Source organism: Macrobrachium rosenbergii, chromosome 2 (assembly GCF_040412425.1).
Source record: "Macrobrachium rosenbergii isolate ZJJX-2024 chromosome 2, ASM4041242v1, whole genome shotgun sequence".
NCBI classification, from domain to species: Eukaryota; Metazoa; Arthropoda; class Malacostraca; order Decapoda; family Palaemonidae; genus Macrobrachium; species Macrobrachium rosenbergii.
The window spans coordinates 70,703,230-70,724,079 of record NC_089742.1 but is presented as its reverse complement, the minus strand read 5'-3'; the positions used below and the strand labels follow the sequence as shown (position 1 = coordinate 70,724,079).

Genomic DNA, 20,850 nt, shown 5'->3' with positions numbered 1-20,850 from the left:
TCCTCTACAACTGGTACAAATGGTATGGGAATCGTAAGAGGCTTTAATAACGTCTTCTCTTGCCACCTTCACTGCAATAACGAATACTAGATGAACTAGAGTCTGACATAATTAAGGGAACTAAAGGTTTAAAAACCTAAACTAGCACTAACTAGCTCAAAGGCTGCCAAAGGTAAGAATACTTCACCAATTTCAGAGAAATTCTCAAGCAGAATGCAAAAAGAATCCAAAATAAGCTGCTTCATACAACCGATCTTCAGTCATAAGCCAGCAGAAACGAATTGAGCTCTTCAGCTGTGCTGTTCCTCTTGTTCCCCGATAGTGGGCAGGGCTAGTCACCTACATGAAAACAATAGAAGCACTACTGTGATTTTTAAAATTTAAGCTGCTGCACGAGTTGAAACTATAGCTATGTAATTACTTGGCAAGTTATTTATATAAAATTACCATTTTTTTATCAGTTTTTCCTGCATATACAGTACACACTCATGAGCATGTTTTTAACCAATGCTGAAAGTCAGATATGCAAAAATGCATTAGATATCAGTGTCAAAGAAGGAGAATGACGATATACAGTACCTTTGTATGTAAATTACTCAAGCAACCTGTTAACAACAAACAGCAGTACACTTACATTCTGGCCTACTGCATTTGGAGGAGCAAGGAAATTTGAAAATGTGTCAATCTGGGTAACTTCTCGATGATCTAGCAGCACCACAGACTTGACACCTGCTAAAACAAGATTCTTAGTCACCTCAGCTCCCATCCCACATAAACCTGCCACAAGAATGCGTGATCCCCGCAATCTGCAAAGTAAAATACAGTCTGATGATAATCAAAAGCTAAATGTTATACATTTAAGTTTGTCAAAGGGCAGAGAAAAGACTGTTTATATACTGCTTAAACAATTCATTGCTGCAAAAGATGACATTTTTATAATAAAATAAAGTTTTATATATACTTACCAAGTAATTACATAGCTATAGTTTCCACTTAACGGTAGCTTAGATTCAAAATTTCGTGGGTAGCGCTTCAGTATAGTTTGTGTAGGTGATCAGCCCGTCCCACTAACGGAATATTGGAACGACCTAGCAAACAATTCTCATTCATTTTATGCCTTATGTCCATCAGAGGGGAGGAGGGTGGGCTCTGATTCTGTAATTACTTGCAAGTATATATATATAAAACTTTATTTTATTATAAAAATGTCATTTTTATATAAGTAACTTACAAAGTAATTACATAGCTGAATCCCACATTGACAGGAGGTGGGATACATGGACACTGTATTCTACTCTAAAAACAGTAAGTCATGTAATGAATTTGAAATAGAAAAGTTGCTAGCACTGAATACAAAGCTTGTTGTTCCTTATTAGTTAAGAGAGCCTGCAGTATAAAACTGCAACTGGTTGATGCCCAACTTAACCTGTAGTGGTGTGGCGGTAGAGCCAAGGGTCGCCTCTACTTAAGTGGGGGCTTTGTAGCAAAGGAGTACTCCGATGGCTACCAAAGAATCAGTAGAAGTTATGCAGCTAAGGAGTTATCCAATAGCTAGCAAAACCTTAATAAGTGCCCATGCCCTGGGTGCAGTACCAACGTAAAAACAACCAGATACACTGTCACCTACACTGAAATAACACCACAACCCATCCACTGAGAGTGGTGGGTGTTCCAGGTACTTTATACCTCCTGGCTCCTAAAAAACTCTATACCTCACCAGAAGGTGAAGAGAGAGTAGGAGAAAATCTTATGCGTCCTCCTGCCATACCATGCCAGATACTATCCTGTGGTACTGCAGAATTTACACGCTACTTAGCTGGCGCCAGTCTGGAGTTGGCACCAGGCAAGCTGCTGGGAGATCACGAAAGCCTTAAGTTCTAAAGTTGCCGCCAGACTGTAGCTGGTGCCAGCAAGCTGCGTACCAGGGGAGCCTGAAGCTCTGGGCGCTGGGGGTTCTATAGCTGGGGCCAGACTTGTAGCTGGCGCCACGTGAGCTAGCTGCCAGGCAAGCTAGCAGCTTGAGGCTCTGGAAGCTCTAAAGCTGGTGACAGACCATAGCTAGCGCCCGAAGAGCTGGGTGCCAGCAGAGCTAGAAGTTCAGGTTTCACTTCTTAAGATAGTGAGATTTGAAGGGCGATTATACTTCCAGTAGGTCGATGCAGAATGGAAGTAATGGCCACGTGTGCCTGTGAGACGTGAAGGACGATATGCTTCCAGTAGGCTGATGCCAAATGGAAGTAAGGGACATATGTGCCTGAAAACTGAAAGCTAAAGATGTAGAGGTTGCTCAGATACCCTTAGCTTTCACTAAACTAAGGCAAAGTTGTTCTTCTGAATCTGAGTGTTTCAGAAATTCTCTTAAGGATGAAGGACAATGTGATCTTAATCCAAGAGAGGGGTTCATGACCAAACATCAAAGGACAAGAAAGCCCTCTAGATTATCAAGTCCTGTTCAGGTAAATACCTAAAAAAAAACTCCAATTGGACAGAGAGTTCACTCTTTCCCTCAAACAGAGAGTTCACTCTTTCCCTTAGAGTTGGTGAGCGCTCCTGGGTGCTTGGAGCATGCGCTGGCGCCAGGTTGTAGCTGGTGTCAGGCGAGTTGGACACCAGGCGAGTTAGGAATTCAGGAGCTGGCCGGAGCTCCTGGAAGCCAAGCATGTCCGTTAAGCTCTAAGGGAGAAAGAACGGATCCAGGTCTCGGATGGATCCTCATTCTTGGCTAAAGTCAAAGGAAAAAACAAGGATAATACATCTCTTGCTTCCTAGCTGGGTGTGAAAAAGGCTTGCGAGGTCTTTGAGAAGATGAAAGACCTAGGTCTCTGTGCTTAACCTGAGATAAGCATAGATCAGTACCTCTTCAAGGAAAGCGAGAGAACCTGGAAACAAAGCAGTAATCTGCAGCAGGGTCAGAGGCGTCTAAAAAGAAGAGACGATGAGTCTGAGACACCAGCTTTGGAAGACGACCACTAAGTCTGGGAGACGGGGGAAGAGGGTGACTTCTGAATCTTGTAACTGCCTCTGCAACATGTACTGAAGACTCTTCGAAAAACAATCCTATGGAAGCCCGGCACCTGTCTGGGCAAGAGTGGACCCCTGTGGTAGTATCTGAAGTTAGGTTGTTTGAGAAGACTCAGTTTTGGGGAAAGATCTTGAAGAGTCCACCAGTTACTGGAAACTAAGCCTGAGACTGTTTAGGCCTTCCTCGACCACGTAGAAGGTTCCTTGAAGACGCAAACAGGTCTAAGGTTGGCTTACTTCATACAATAAAGAGATTTTGACAACTCAGGGGATCGAAAAGCTATGATGGGAAGGACAAGCTTCTGACGGCCCAGTACGTCCTTCGACGGTCAGTCCCTGAATAAATCAAATAACTATAAGACTTGATTGATCTGTCAACAGAGGAAGAACTCTGCTGATTGCTCAAGAGGAAACGCTGGATCCCGCTTCCCTGCTTAAGTAGATGTGTTAGGGCCGAGGTCTAATCCAAACACACTAGCATAGAGCTGGGGTTGAGCAGTACTAGGGCCATGAGAGAAACACTTTACCTCTCCAAAGTATACGTGAGGTTCTGTTCTTCTTGGGGACCAAGTCCTGGACATCTTCCCGGTTCTTCAAATGGGCTCCTTTGACCTAGATCTGAGGTGCTGAGAAGAAGACTAGAACTAAGTTCAGCAGAAGAAGGAATCCCCTTGCACAAGTCATGTTCAGAGAGCCACCACTGACTAAAGAAACCTGGGCTAAGAAACAACACGGAGGTGTCCGACTGTGTTTCTGTCCCAGTGAAGGTTACTGTCAAGAGGCTCCGAGCCCCTTTTCTTTGAAGATAATGAAGTCAGTCAACATGTAAAGACTGAAGTAATGCCCAGACAAAAGGGGGAAGTCAAATGCAGGAAGAGCTAGTAGTTGGGAGATCGAAGCAACGACTCCCGATTGGGAAGCCCTGTCCCGAAAGGCGGAACTAAAAACTCTCTGGGATTCGGAAGGGGATCTGGAAGAGTGCTCCCTGCATATCCAAGCTCCTATTAATCGCCCTGGAAATGGGTGAAAGAACTATCTGGATCAACTCCCTCTTGACCTTCATCTAAGGTCTAAGAGAAAGAAATGAACTGTGGTCAGGCAGCCCATTGTCAGGGGCAGAGTTCAAGAAAAAAAGTCAAGCGCTCCGTAACTAGTGTCAGAACGTCGTTTGGGAGCGACAACCTGTTGCAACCGTGTGAATCTTACAGTAGAAGAGAGCACCAGAGATCTCCTTTTAGAGAATACAAAACAAGAACGGAAAAAACTCTTCCAAGTCCATACATGACACGGCACAGAAACAATCCAAGGCACTGGGTGCTCTGACACTGGACACTAGACTTTCAGTAGATGGTGTAACAGGCCCAACATATTACTAAGTTGGTGCTGAATGGTCTCCAACGAAGCAAAGGGGTGGATGAAACCGATGTAGAAAAGTGAAGAGGTTGTGCCCATAGTCCTGAGTGTGGGGTCAGATAACTGATACCTGGCTCAAAACGGACAGGACGAGGAGTGGACATAGGACACAGGTAGCAGCACAAACATGAGCTCAGACACTGGGAGCTCGGGAGTTGGGAGCTTGGAACTCGGACACTAAGAACCTGGGAGCTCGGAAGTTGAGAGCTCGGAACTCAAGAGTTCAGAACTCGGGAGCTCAGAACTCGGAACTCAGAACTTGGGAGTTCGGAACTTGGGCGCTTGGAACTCGGAGCTCGGGAGTTCAGAACTCGGAAGCTCGGAACTCAGGTGTTCGAAACTTGGAATTTGGGCACTCACAAGTTGGAAGCTCGGAATTCAGGAGTTCGGAAATCGGGGGTTTGGAACTAGGTAGCTTGTTAACTTGGGCGCTCGGAACTTGGGCGCTCTGACTGTCCAGATTCAGAGAGCAATGACGACAACCACTGATGCAATAAAACTGGGAAATATATCTTTACAATGGCTGAGATAATTCCGAAAAAATGCCATTGGCGTCACTAGTCTACACTTTGATCCCTAACTAACCACACTGGGATCCCAGAAGTGTCAATGGAGCCTCTTGTCCACACTGGAATCCTAATCTTGTTCTCACTGGGATCCATAAACCGAAAAAACATCATCGGCGCCACTACGGCCAAGGTAAGCACATCTTCGTGGATGCCTTTTCAATGGCTGTCCGTCGAGACCTGCAGACAACAGGCTCGACTGAGGGGTAACTATCCGGGGGCAAAACCCTTTCGGACTCACATGGACTGCAGTATGCCTCCTCCCAGGTTTGCAGGGGAGTTTGACAGGGACTGGGTTTATGAAATCCGATAGGGCCGGATAGCTACCTCCTCCACTACACATCCAACAAGACGCCTATCCAGTGGTTGTCTGCCGATACCTGGGACCGCAATAGGTTTGAATGAGAGGCAGCAACCCGTGTGAAACCCCCCAACCTCCCTTGGACTTCCAGTTTGCCTCCTCCCAAGTTGGCAAGGGGAGTTTGACAGGGACCTTCTGTCTAGGAGCATCGGGGGACGAGTAGTAACCTCCTTCACTGCACTACACTTCACTATAACAAGGTTAACATCTGTTAACCAAGACACAAGACTGGCAAAGGTATGGAAAGGGAAGCAAGGGAGCCAGGCGTGGGAGCATGTGATAAGACAGCTAGTAGGAGTAGTAGGAGAGAATTGGCACCGAGCGCATGAGAGAGGGTGCTGGGGACGAAGCTAGCACCCGAGATCAGTGCCAGCAAGGTTCCTAGCGTGAGCCGGTTCTTGGCTGTTGAAAACGTCAACTCTTAGCCGCCAACAAAAAAACCCCAATTCTCTCCTTACTACTTTCTGCCTAGCACTTTGAGTTCTGCAAAGGAAAGTGTGACGGTTATGTCAAAAAGATATTTACTGGAGGCTTCCAGGAAGCATAGGTCCAGTAAATAATTCATAGTTGCAAAAGTTACAGGCTTAATGAAATGGCAAAATACCCAAGAAATACTTTCAAGGCAGTTATTGGTGGCTTGCGGGAAGCATATGGCCGATAAGCCAATCATAAATTGCCAAATTATGGGCTAATGAAAAACAGTAACGTAACGTCATAACATCTGAAAACTACTTTATAGCAAAAACATTATCGGCTTCTCACCAGTAGCCTATGGTCGGTAAACAGTTCATGAATTGCAAAAGCTAATGCCTAATGAAAAGGCATAACATACACCGATTACTTTATAATGGAATGCTGTAACATCTGCAAATTACTTTCAAGGCAAAACTATTATCTACAGCTCGTTAATATATTAAGGCCATGAAACAATTCATAAATTGCAAAGGTTATGGTCTAATGAAAGGCCTAACATACACCAGTTGTTTTATAATAGTGTCTAGGCCAATTACTTTGTAATGGAGTGTCGTAATACTCGAGTATTACTTTAAAAAACAAAACTATTATTGGCAGCTCGCTAGTTGTTTATAGCCGGAAAACAATTCATAAATTGCCAAAGTTATGGCCTAATGAAAATGCGTAACATAGTTTACTTTTATAATGGAATGTTGTAACTCCGAGAATTTAACTTTTAATGCAAAACTATTATTGACGCCGCCAGAAGCCTAATCGGTAAACAAATCATCAATGCAAATGGCGTCATTTAACAGCGGCTTGATGATGACTGAATCAACGTAAAACAAAACAGGAAAAAACTCATCCTGAAAGACTTCAGCTTGAAGGCTACAATATATGCGTTCCAATGGGTGATTGAAAGAATCCTCCATCAGAATCCAGTAAAATAACCAGAAAATAATGAAAATGCTACCGCCAGACTAGGTGTTGCCACCACAGACGGCATGAAACTAATGAGAATTGTTTGCTAGGTTGTTCCAATATTCCATTAGTGGGACAGGCTGATCACCTACACAAACTATACTGAAGCGCTACCCACGAAATTTTGAATCTAAACTGCTGTTAAGTGGAAACTATAGCTATGTAATTACTTGGTAAGTTACTTACATAAAAAAGTATATACTGTACTGTATAGTAAAATGAGAAAAACTGTGAGAACAGTACCAGTACTAATACCTTACTTCAATTTTAGAGTATCATTTCTAAACAATTCCTTCAGGTAGGCCTTATTAACCCTTAAACGCCGAGCCTCTATTTACAAAAACGTCTCCCGTATGCTGGCGGCGTTCGGGAGTTAGCGCCAAAGCGGAAAAAAAGTTTTTTTTCAAAAAATCACAGCACGCTTAGTTTTTAAGATTAAGGGTTCATTTTTGGCTCCTTTTTTTGTCATTGCCTGAAGTTTAGTATGCAACCATCAGAAATTAAAAAAAATATCATTATCATATATAAATATTGAAATATATGACAGTGCAAAAAAATTTTCATATATAATTTTATACAAATCACGCTGTGAGCAAAACAGTTAAAGCTAACGGATTATTTTTTTTCTTTGTATTGTACACTAAATTGCGATGATTTTTGTATATAACAAATTGTAAAACGATCAAAGCAACACAGAGAAAATATTATCACAATATGATGCATGAATCTGTAACGCCGCGGACATAAAAATGTTTTTTCAAAAATTCACCATAAATCGAAATATTGTGCTAGAGACTTCCGTTTGTTGAAAAATGAAGCTAATTGATTGAATATTACTAGACTGTAAGTTTTTAGCTTACAATTGCAGTTTTCGACCATTTCGGTCGAGTTAAAGTTGACCGAAGGTCTAATTTTTTCTATTTATCGTAATTTATATGAAAATATTTCAAAACTGATAAAGCTACAACCATGAGTTATTTTCTGTTGTATTCTACATGACATTGCGCACATTTTCATATATAAAAGTTTATGTAACGACTAATATAAAACGGTGCAAACATTACGACAACGTGACTGAAAGAATTTCTGAGATGTTGGCCGAGTTACGCGGACGTAAGGAAAATGTTTTTTCAAAAATTCACCATAAATCGAAATATTGTGCTAGAGACTTCCAATTTATTGCAAAATAAAGGTAAATGATTGAATATTACTAGAATGTAAGAGTTTTAGCTTACAATTGCGTTTTTTCAACCATTTCGGTCGAGTTAAAGTTGACTGAAGGTTGAAATTTTGGCAGTTATCGTGATTTATGTGAAAATATTTCAAAAGTGATAAAAGCTACAACCATGAATTATTTTCTGTTGTATTCTACATGAAATTGCACACATTTTCATATATAAAAGTTTATGTAACGACTAATGTTAAACGATGCAAACATTACGACAACGTGACAAAAGAATTTCTGAGATGTTGGCCGAGTTTACCGCGCAGAGCGTAAGGAAAAAAAATGTTTTTTTCAGAAATTCACCATAAATCAAAATATTGTGCTAGAGATTTCCAGTTTGTTGCAAAATGAAGGTACATGATTGAATATTACTAGAATGTAAGAGTTTTAGCTTATAATTGCATTTTTTTACCATTTTGGTAGAGTTAAAGTTGACCGAAGCTTGAAATTTTGGCAGTTATCGTGATTTATATGAAAATATTTCAAAACTAATAAAAGCTACAACCATGAGTTATTTTCTGTTGTATTCTACATGAAATTGCGTACATTTCCATATATAAAACTTTATGTAACGACTAATATAAAACGGTGGAAACATTACGACAACGTGACCAAAGAATTTCTGCCGCGGACATAAGGAAAAAGTTTTTCAGAAATTCATCATAAATCGAAATATTGTGCTAGAGACTTCCAATTTGTTGCAAAATGAAGGTAAATGATTGAATATTACTAGAATGTAAGAGTTTTAGCTTACAATTGTGTTTTTTTACCATTTTGGTCGAGTCAAAGTTGACCGAAGGTTGAAATTTTGGCAGTTATCGAGATTTATATGAAAATATTTCCAAACTGATAAAAGCTACAACCATGGGTTGTATTTTGTTGTATTTTATGTGAAATTGCGCACATTTTCATATATAAAACTTTACATAACGGCTAATATAAAACAGTGCAAAAATTACGACAAAATGACGAAAGAATTTCTGAAATTTTTGGCCGAGTTACAGCGCGGACATAAGGAAAAAGTTTTTTTCAAAAATTCACCATAAATCGAAATATTGTGCTAGAGACTTCCAATTTGTTGCAAAATGAAGGTAAATGATTGAATATTACTAGAATGTAAGAGTTTTAGCTTACAATTGCGTTTTTCGACCATTTCAGTCGAGTCAAAGTTGACCGAAGGTTGAAGTTTTTTGTAGTTGACGTACAGTACATCCACTTGGCACCCAACAGACAATTTTAGTCGACGTATGATACGTCCAGTAGGCGTTTAAGGGTTAATCTTGAAACTACTTTATAAAAATTGCAAGTTGTAGATAAGTTGCATTTTTTACTTGATATAAAAACTTCAGGTGAAAAACATGACAAATGACACGTTTGTTGACAAATGACACGTTTGTATACCTAGGATAAATACAATTGACTTCAAGATCTGCCCGGTATTTTTTCTATTTGCTATGACCGTGAAATTGTTACCACCTATTAAGGACCTCATAAATCAGTTTAAGCCAATGAAACTTGGGTTTGTGACATCAGACTTTTTTAAAATACAAGCAGTTCCCCAGTTAATGGCAGAGGCTCTGTTCCCAGCTCAGAGCTGCTAACCAAAAATCGCTGATAATTACGGTACTGCAATAAATGGTGTTTAATACATTGTAAGTGCTAATAAACCATTTATCTGCGCCATTAACCACTTATCGGTGCCAATAACCCGCTTACCGACACCAAAAATCTATGTACAGGGTAGCTGTTTTGATCCCCAACCTTGTGCGTATAACTCCTCTCTCGACCAAAAAAGTGACGTACTTGGAGGAGTAGGAATGTGTTCAGTGGTGAGGAAGAAGTGGTAGGCTAACTAGTCTAGCCTACCTCCTCTACCAAAACTTTCTCAAGACAAAAGCAGATCTATAATTACAATGTAGTAGTTAATAGAGGGAATTCACTTACACTGAAGGCAAGACAGGCCACTACATTCACTGATGGCCCTCACACCTATGGAAATGACACTTTTTCCAGGGTAAGGTAAAAAAACACTCAAACCAAAAACAGAAGTTCCAACTTAGCAGTCAGTTGGAATGCACAATATGTTCTCATCTGATGATGGCCAAGCGTAAGTACACCAGTTAACTAGCTTGTTACAAAGTTTCAACAACTTATTCCAGCTCATGCCGAGGGAAACTCCTGCATAAAAGGTGATGGTTTCTGTTTCTGTTGGAATATCTCACCTAGTAATACTGACTGAAGGTTTGGTTGTTTTATCAATACAGTACCTTCACTTCCCGTAATGCCTACACATGGAACACAACATATTTCAACATTTATACCAGTCCAGTAGTTAGAGCTTGGTAGCAAGGTAGTTACTTAGCAACATTTGAGTTCTGCTATGTCTCACTAGAAATCATAACAATTTGCCAAATTTTAGCCTTTGCATCCTAGAAACAGCTATGGAGCAAGTACACTCAGGGTTAAAGTATGTTTTTTTTTATAAAATATGCCCAAACACTTAATATATCCTAACCTAAACTTGGGGTATTGTGGACTGATTTGGCCATGGTACGGTCCTGCCTCACCCTCTCTCTGGGTTCAACAAAGATCTCTGATATTTTTAGCCATGTCTGAGATAGTTTATACTTCCCCAGTGCAATCAACCCCCTCTTTCAGCCTGTGATCTACATTTACATCAATTTAGTCATAAAAGAAAAATGTATTTGATTTTACCAAGATAGACACAAACATTTGGGCAGGCTGTTTGTGTTCTACCTTAAAATATGCTTAAAGGTAAGCTAATGTTACTAAGACCTAGGGTGCCATAGTTAGTCTCAGTCAGGTTTCGTTAAGTTTAAGAGGTTGACTGGTCAAAATCAGATGGCAGCAATACTGCAGAATAGTTGCACACACCCCGGTCTGCTGTCAGTTTGGGGAGCTGAGGTCCTCTGGCCAGGTCAGGGTATGGCACCCTAGGATATGTTAGATTCAGGGATGGTTAAGTTACGACGAATCCCTATTGAAATCTGTCTTTGATCTAATTTTAAACAGGCTGCGCCACACAGAAACAGGCCCAATGTGTACCACTATTCTGCACTAAAGCCTACAGGTAGGCTAGCCTATAGGCTACAAGCCATAGGGTAAAAAGATGGGGCATCAGACACATGGGTGGCAGATTTTTCACTTTTCACTCAATATTAGTTGGAGAAATAAAAAAAAATTGAACCTTTAAGAAAACCTTTCAAAAGATTGAAGCTTCATTAACAAAATGAGCTATGGGAAACTGCCATACGAGCTAAAATAAGCATGTGAAGTCTTTGTAAAATAGGTGTTGAAGGCAATTTTGAAACCAATATGGCATCTGCCCAAATACTGATGCAAAATGAATGGTGATTGGATGATTGGACACTTCCTTCCCAGCGCTCATTTAATGGTGTACTGAACACTAATTGCACATACTGTATATGTAATGTTTATAGATATTACTCAAGATTTAGTTGTAATCAGTACAATAAAACAACATTTTTTTTACCTTTAATCTGTCATGTGGTTGAATTGAAATGCATTTTTTTAATCCATGGTTTTACCCTTACTGAAATCACAACTGAAGCTCCACAGTGCTTATTTGATTGTAATTATGCACATTTTGTTCTTAATTCACTCACAATACCACTTAAAATAAGTGAGAATGTTTGTTTACAGTACTTTACTCCATCAAAGTAGGTAACTGTGGCAGGAACAATTTCCCAACCTTATTGTACATCTGGCTGCCACAAACATCTGACAGCAGAAGATGCATTAGTGAATTGTTTACGAAAGAAATGTAGTATTTTGTTGTTAGGACTTTTAATTTATTTGAGTCCATATTACTGTGTGTTGTGTAGAGAGGACACAAGTCTCACTGATGCTGATGGGGGCACATTCAAATGCATTTTCTGGAAGTGTCCAAACAACGGAGGAATGACACAGTGTGCCACGGCCCGATCGTTTACCCTACAGGCCATACAGGACTTCAGGTAAGATCACACTGCTGAGCTACCTACCTCCAAGACGTATTCTGTTTCCAATTTTATGGTAAAATTAGGGAAAACGCTCGGGCAGTGGCACACTGTGACATTCCTCCGCTGTTTGGACACTTCCAGAAAATTCATTCGAACGCGCCCCCATGAGCATCAGTGAGACTTGTGCCCCCCTCTACACAATATGCCGAGACCTCGACGCTCCCATCAAAGTAGCAGTTTTCTCCTGAATTACGAAATAATGGTATATTTCCAATTAAACAGAGGTTTGTTAAGATTTAGCCGTGTACGGTGCTAACTTACTGGCCATGACGCTCTTGAAACTTTTACTTAAAACACTTTAAAATTGGACAAGTGACGCCATCTCGATATTTGCCGAGTCACTTGTGTACAAAAAACTGCTCATTTCCTGTGTTAAATCTGCAAAATATTTTTACCCATAGACGTTGACACCGTTTCCTTGACATCAGTGGTAGACGATGGCGCATTTCAGGGCTTGGACGGGGAACTCTAGCGAATTTTCGGGATGCCAGAGCTCTAGATAATATTTAAATAACTAGGTAGCTAAACACCAGAATAAGGTTATAAATTGAGTAAATGTGTTCCGTGTTCATTATAATTCATTCGAAAACATTTGTTGTTGAAGCAAACCAGATTCCTGAGACATATTTCAACACTTTAGCAGTGAACATTATGATGTAGCTATTTTTTGCGTTTTCCCATCTTTGTTTATTTATTAATATATATTACAGTGTAATATATATATCACATACACGGTGTAAGTTTTGCCAAATATAATGGTGTTCTAGGTAATAATTTTGGATTTAAGACCTTTATTTCAGTCCTGTATTTTGACGCCATGGCATCTTGACTCTCGTACCAGTTCTAGATAAATCATCACTCAACTTTCTTACATTTTTGCCAAAGTGGTAACACTCATATGTACACATTGCATGTCTCAGAAGTATACATAGTAATATGGACTTAAATAAATGAAAAGTCCTAACAACAAAATACTACATTTCTATCGTAAACAGTTCACTAATGCGTTGTCTGCTCTTGAAAGTTTGTGGCAGCCTGATGTACAATAAGGCTGGAAAATTGTTCCTGCCAGTTTCACTACTTTGATGGAGTACAGTACTGTAAACAAACATTCTCACATATTTTAAGTGGTACTGTGAGTGAATTAAGAACAAAATGTGCATAATTACAATCATATAAGCACTGTGCAGCTTCAGTTGTGATTTAAGTAAGGATAAAACCACAGATTAAAGGTAAAAATGCATTTCAGTTCAACCACATGACAGACAGGAATTCCATGTCTCATATTTTCACTAATATAGGCAACAAAATGTTGTTTTATTCTTTCTGATTACAACTAAAGTCTTGAGTAATATCTATAAACATTACATATACATGCAATTAGTGTTCAGCACACCATTAAATGAGCACTGGGAAGGAAGTGTCCAATCACCACTCATTCTGTCACAGTATTTGGGAAGATGTCATATTGGGTTCAAAGTTGCCTTCAACACCTATTTTATGGTAGATCTAAGTAGTAGTTCCACAGCGGCGATTTCCTTCTAACTTGACTTTTTCTACAGTTTTTTGGTGGCTAATTATGGATTTACCTTCAATTTTTGTCACACGAATGTAATTAACCTGTAATTAACCACTGAAGTTCATCCAACAAGGGGTTTCCATATGCGATCTTCACAAGACAGAGCACGGGGAAGTCTATTTGGAATGGTTCATATCCCATCCAGCAATTGCAATAACTGGTTAACTTATGGGAACCAGGCCCCCCAGGCCAGTACTAAACACGGCGAAGGGACATTCCATTTGGCCGACAACAAACAAATGCACCGCCAGTATCAGAAGCCCTAAAAGTGTAGAAAAAACCAGTTTCCAAGGTAAAAACAGGCGCGGAGCTAATATTTACAATTACCTATTTTACAAAGACTTCACATGCTTATTTTAGTTCATATGGTACTTTCCTATAGCTCACTTTGTTAATGAAGCTTCAATCTTTTGAAAGGTTTTCTTAAAGGTTTAATTTTTTTTATTTCTCCTATTAAATATCGAGAGAAAGGTAAAAATTCTGCCACCCATGTGTCTCAACCCCGATCATTTACCTACAGGGTAACTCTGCACGCACTGCCACATTGTTGTAATGGAATGGTTCCATGCATGTGTAAGTTATTAGGGAGCCATATGTTCACGAATGGATTGGCTAAGGAAACCTATTATAAATGGAACTATACAACCCTAATGTATCCTAACCTAACCTAACAGGCTGTGTTAAGTAACTTTATCTTAGTTTAACCAGACCACTGAGCTGATTAACAGCTCTCCTAGGGCTGGCCCGAAGGATCAGATTCATTTTACGTGGCTAAGAACCAATTGGTTACCTAGCAACGGGACCTACAGCTTATTGTGGAATCCGAACCACATTATAACGAGAAATTAATTTCTATCATGAGAAATAAATTCCTCTTAGTCTTCATTGGCCGGTCGGAGATTCGAACTCGCGGCCAGCAGAGTGCTAGCTGAGGACGGAACCCACCCACCCAACGAGGAACTGAAGCAGACCGTGTTACTTAGGCTTGTCAGACCCCCAGTGAAGGAAACTGTTTTACCAAAACCTCACATATAACACTGAGCACGCGCGATAGCATTCCAGGATGGCCAGAATTCAAAAACATATGTTCTGATGTTAATTATTGGTTAATTATAGTCGACCGCCAAAATATAATGGTAAGTTGTAAATAAGCAACCTACATGAAGTCAATTTCCAAGGTAGGCAAATACCCGATGCGGAGCAAACCCCATAGTTCTACCAATTTTATGTTAGGGTAAAGGGCGTACAAATGGCAAAAATTACGAGGAATATATCAAAACAAATCCTTCTAGGGCTTGAAGGGAAGCTGTTGAATCAAACAAGAACTCACCTTTTCTGAGCGTCCAAGCCCCACAGGCGGATCTGTCTGTCGTACAACTCTGCTTCATCCTCTGTTATCCTATCAGTCGCTCGATCTACAACCTTCATTGCTGAATTGTTCATGAAACACTCGCAAGTGAAGCAGTAGTTGATAATTCACCTAACCGCCAGACGTGTGCCGGGGGATTTTTGTTTTGATTTCACGCAACCTACGCCAGCTCTAGTAGAGTTAAGAATGAGTAACTAGATGAGGTATCCGATTGCTGATGTCGCTCACATCATTCTACCATATTGGTACTCCCAAGATAGGGTCTCTCTTCATGATTGCGATGGTATCACACATGCAATAAAAAGGCATTCTTTTGGCTTAGAATGTCACTTTATCCTTCTTTTTAACAGAAAGGATAGCTTGTAGTTAAAACTGAACTGAGTTGACTATTTTTGCATTTTTAAGGAAGTTGTTGTATAACAGTCTTTTGGACACATTTAGATAGCAACCGGCCATAATTTTCCAGCTTTATCCTGATAGAAAGATGAAAATAGCCAAATGTTGTATGTCAGGCCTCGAATTCGAAATTAAATGAGAAATGTTTTACCTCAAGAATGAGAGAAAGTTGAATAACATATTCACGAGAAGTATCACAAGAAAAGGAAAACTGTTTTGAGGGAACAGATCATTTTTTTAGAATAAGTCACACTCAAACAAGACAACGATGTGGGAAAAAGAGGATAGGTTTCATTGTTATTATTATTATTATTATTATTATTATTATTAGTAGTATTAGTAGTAGTAGTATTAGTAGTAGTAGTAGTAGTAGTAGTAGTAGTGTTATTATTATGAGCTTGTTGGCACGCACTATGTGTGCTGGAACCCGGGGCTGCTGTCTCCCCTACCCTCCCGATCCCCTACCTACCCCACCTCACCTGGGTGGACAAACAGGTCTGCAGGGGGACGGTGGATGTCTCCCCATACCCTCCCATTCCCTTACCTACCCTGCTCCCACCCAGGGCAGACAAACCAGTTTGTGTGGGGTGGGTGGCTGTGCCATGTCTCGCCTACTGTCACCAGGGGGAGGACAAACAAGATCCACTCGGATTTTTTATTATTATTATTATTATTATTATTATTATTATTATTATTATTATTATTATTATAATTATTATTATTTAGGAGTTCCTCTCCAAAGCAGTGTTACTGACACTCTGTTCCAGAGGCATTCAGTTTAAACAATCTACTATATTCGTCTTATTATGTTCTCATTAGTTGGTAGATAATTACTTATGACATATTACTAAGCATCATGTTAATGTTGTTTATCATCATATTTTGGCACATGAGTAGGTGGTCATGGACAAAGAGAGCAATATGAATTCAGTATTTCTCTCTCTCTCACACATACACGCACACACACACATACATTGGCATTTTATGCCAATTGATCTCTCTCTCTCTCTCTCTCTCTCTCTCTCTCTCTCTCTCTCTCTCTCTCTCTCTCTCTCTTATTGCATTTTACTCCACTTGATTTCTTTTGCTTCTTCCTTCAATTACGAGGTGGCTGAGTGGTTAAGGCATTGGACTGCTCTCTCTCCTTCCATCTTTCTCTCTTACTGGCGTCTCGTACTATGTTTTGTATCAGCTGAATCAGTGACCTGTTTTAACTATGAGTGGAGATAGAAAATTAGTGACACGTAATTAACTTGTGTTTAGAAAACTAGTGACAGGCAATTGGCATGTGTTCTGAAAACTAGTGGCAGGTATTTGACTTGTGGTCAGAAAACTAGTGACAGGCAATTGACATGTGGTCATAAAACTAGTGACAGGCAGTTGACATGTGGTCAGAAAACTAGTGGCAGGTAATTATTGACTTGTGGTCAAAAAACTAGTGACAGGCAATTGACTTGTGGTCAGAAAACTAGCAGCAGGTAATTGACTTGTGGTCAGAAAACTAGTGACAGGCAATTAACATGTGGACGGAAAACCAGTGACATGTAAATCCATGATCGTGACTGTGTGGGGGCGGGCGGGGCGTGGGGGCAGGTGGTGACGTCCAGGTTAACTTTGAGACTGGCTGCCAAAGGTGGCATTTAAACTTGATTTTGACAGCAAAGCTCACGAAGCTTCACAGCCTAGGGCACGTTTGAATTCGAGGTTTCTTTTAGATTCCCAACAGGTATTGCTTCCAGTCCTCAACAGATTTCCCACAGGAACTCTGAAGCTCCCTTTTGACGGGCATCAATATTTCATTGAATATCGAGAGCCTCTTTTTACCAACGTCCCCTGTCGATGGGAAAATCCCGTATGGAGCATACAGGAGTGAAGAAACCTCAGATTCAAACGTGCCCTAGGATGTGAAGCTTCATGAGCTTCGCTATCAAAATCAAGTTTAAATGCCGCCTTTGGCAGCCAGTTTCAAAGTTAACCCAGACGTCACCACCTGGCCACCCTCCTCTGCCCCCACACAGTCACTATCATGGATTTACATGTCACTAGTTTTCCATCCACATGTTAATTGCCTGTCACTAGTTTTCTGACCACAAGTCAATTACCTGCCACTAGTTTTCTGACCACAAGTCAATTACCTGTTACTAGTTTTCTGACCACAAGTCATTTGCCTGTCACTAGTTTTCTGACCACAAGTCAATTACCTGCCGCTAGTTTTCTGACCTCAAGTCAATTGCCTGTCACTAGTTTTCTGACCACAAGTCAGTTACCTGCCTCTAGTTTTCTGACCACGTGTCATTGCCTGTCACTAGTTTTCTGACCACAAGTCAATTACCTGCCACTGGTTTTCTGATCACGTGTCAATTGCCTGTCACTAGTTTTCTGACCACAAGTCAATTACCTGCCACTAGTTTTCTGACCACAAGTCAATTACCTGCCACTAGTTTTCTGGCCACGAGTCAAGTGCCTGTCACTAGTTTGCTGACCACAAGTCAATTACCTGCCACTAGTTTTCTGACCACGTGTCAGTTGTCTGCCACTAGTTTTCTGACCACAAGTCAATTACCTGCCACTAGTTTTCTGACCACGTGTCAGTTGTCTGTCACTAGTTTTCTGACCACAAGTCAATTACCTGCCACTAGTTTTCTGACCACAAGTCAATTACCCGCCACTAGTTTGCTGACCACAATCAATTACCTGCCACTAGTTTTCTGACCACGTGTCAGTTGTCTGTCACTAGTTTTCTGACCACAAGTCAATTACATGCCACTAGTTTTCTGACCACAAGTCAATTACCTGCCACTAGTTTTCTGACCACAAGTCAATTACCTGCCACTAGTTTTCTGACCACGTGTCAATTGCCTGTCACTAGTTTTCTGACCACAATCAATTACCTGCCACTAGTTTTCTGACCACGTGTCAGTTGTCTGTCACTAGTTTCCTGACCACAAGTCAATTACCTGCCACTAGTTTTCTGACCACGTGTCATTGCCTGTCACTAGTTTTCTGACCACAAGTCAATTACCTGCCACCAGTTTTCTGACCACGTGTCAATTGCCTGTCACTAGTTTTCTGACCACAAGTCAATTACCTACCACTAGTTTTCTGACCACAAGTCAATTACCTGCCACTAGTTTTCTGGCCAAGAGTCAATTGCCTGTCACTAGTTTGCTGACCACAAGTCAGTTACCTGCCACCAGTTTTCTGACCACGTGTCAGTTGTCTGTCACTAGCTTTCTGACCACAAGTCAATTACCTGCCACTAGTTTTCTGACCACGTGTCAATTGCCTGTCACTAGTTTTCTGACCACAAGTCAATTACCTGCCACTAGTTTTCTGACCACAAGTCAATTACCTGCCACTAGTTTTCTGGCCAAGAGTCAATTGCCTGTCACTAGTTTGCTGACCACAAGTCAGTTACCTGCCACTAGTTTTCTGACCACGTGTCAGTTGTCTGTCACTAGTTTTCTGACCACAAGTCAATTACCTGCCACTAGTTTTCTGACCACAAGTCAATTACCTGCCACTAGTTTTCTGACCACGTGTCAATTGCCTGTCACTAGTTTGCTGACCACAATCAATTACTTGCCACTAGTTTTCTGACCACGTGTCAATTGCCTGTCACTAGTTTCCTGACCACAAGTCAATTACCTGCCACTAGTTTTCTGACCACAAGTCAATTGCATGTCATTAGTTTTCTGACCACAAGTCGATTACCTGCCACTAGTTTTCTGACCACATGTCAATTGCCTGTCACTAGTTTTCTGACCGCAAGTCAATTACCTGCCACTAGTTTTCTGACCACATGTCAATTGCCTGTCACTAGTTTTCTGACTGCAAGTCAATTACCTGCCACTAGTTTTCTGACCACAAATCAATTGCCTGTCTCTAGTTTTCTGACCACAAGTCAATTACCTGCCACTAGTTTTCTGAACACGTCAGTTGCCTGTCTCGCACTAGTTTTCTGACCACAAGTCAATTACTTGTTACTAATTTTCTATCTCCTTTCATAGTTAAAACAGGTCAGATTATGAGACTAAAGCAGTCCCACTCCGGACTCCTGGGCATCACTTTCCTCCACCACTACCAACGCCACATTGGCGGACATCACCTCCACCTCCCAGAGACAAGAATCTTCTCCAAGTTCGACCTGATGAAGGGCTAATTCCAAGTCCCTGTCCACCAGATAACGTCCAAAGGACAGCAGTCATTACACCCCTCAGAACCTTCACATTCAACTACTTTACCTTCGGCCTATATAACTCAGGGGCCACTTTTACAGAGGCTACAGGACAGCATTTTTGGCGATCTCCCTTTCTGCATCTGCTGTGCCTGACATCATCCTCATTTTTACAGGACTCTGGAAGACTATTGTCATGTATATCTCATATGTAATTGCAAAGTACGTTATGTTATTTTGCAGTGAGTAAGGAACTAGTCTTAAAGCAAAATGCTACTTCTAGATTTTTTGCTCCTAGACCAGTTCCCTACTCATTGTGGAGTTATATAAATATCTTGCACTTACACACAAGACATACATAAAGTATCTTGCACTTCGATACGAGATATACATGCCACTTACCAGACAGTTTGGTAGTCCGTCCCAACAAATATGTCTTCGGGGCATTCACCATCAGATACCTGGATCATCAAGCCTAAGCAAACGGCATCTACCTCTCGCCCTCGAAGGTATCAGCATTCAGGAAATATTCCATTCTAACTGCTAAAAAAGGCCCCCAGGAATTCACAGGAACGGTAAACCACTACCATCAGTTCTTGCTGAAGATCACACAAATCAGATTCCCCTCTGTTATGCCGTCAGCAGAAAAACCAAAAACTAAATTTGAGACCTTGCCCAAAGAGACGTCTTCAAAGCCACCCAAAATGTGCTGGCTTTCACCACCACCCTGTAATTCCCCAGTCCAAATTCATGCTAATGACAGACATCAGCGACATTGTCACGGGTGCCTTAATAGAACAAACAGTACCTTTCCGCAAACTTTTCATCATAAACCTAAGCACGCGGCAATTCAGGCACCTTCTCAAAGGCACACTTTTTACATTCCTAACAGACCACCAACCACTCGTTGACGCCCATGCTAGAAACCAAGACATGTTCTGCCTGTTAAGAACACTAGCTCTTAGTATCGCTGATTTCAGGTGCACCATACAATAGATTCTTTGTAGGAAAAAGCCGGTGGCGGACTCACTATCGAGAACAGACAAAATAAACCAAAGCCTGTCACACCTGTATAACAAATCTATGTGGGGAAGACATCCCCTTCAGTAATGCAGAATGTACCATCCTCTGCAACACCAGCACCAGCCACCCTTGTGCCAGCCACTATCAGAGGAAGGTATTTGAAATCATTCTTGGACTTTCTCACCCCTCTGGAAGGACATCATCCAAATTTGTAACACAATTATTCATTTGGCATAAAGCCAT

The 20,850-nt window shown here is 40.9% G+C and overlaps 1 protein-coding gene across 1 annotated transcript in view; it reads right to left on the bottom strand.

Moving 5' to 3' along the window:
* Aos1 (activator of SUMO 1) overlaps positions 1-15,199 on the bottom strand; it is a 36,187-nt gene extending 20,988 nt beyond the window's left edge. Inside the window, exons 1-2 of the mRNA XM_067120443.1 lie at positions 14,973-15,199; positions 635-806 (exon numbers count right to left, since the gene is read on the bottom strand). Coding sequence (XP_066976544.1) covers positions 635-806; positions 14,973-15,085 — 285 coding nt within the window. The 5' untranslated portion in view covers positions 15,086-15,199. The remainder of the gene's footprint in view (positions 1-634; positions 807-14,972) is intronic.
* Between the last annotated feature and the right edge of the window lie 5,651 nt (positions 15,200-20,850).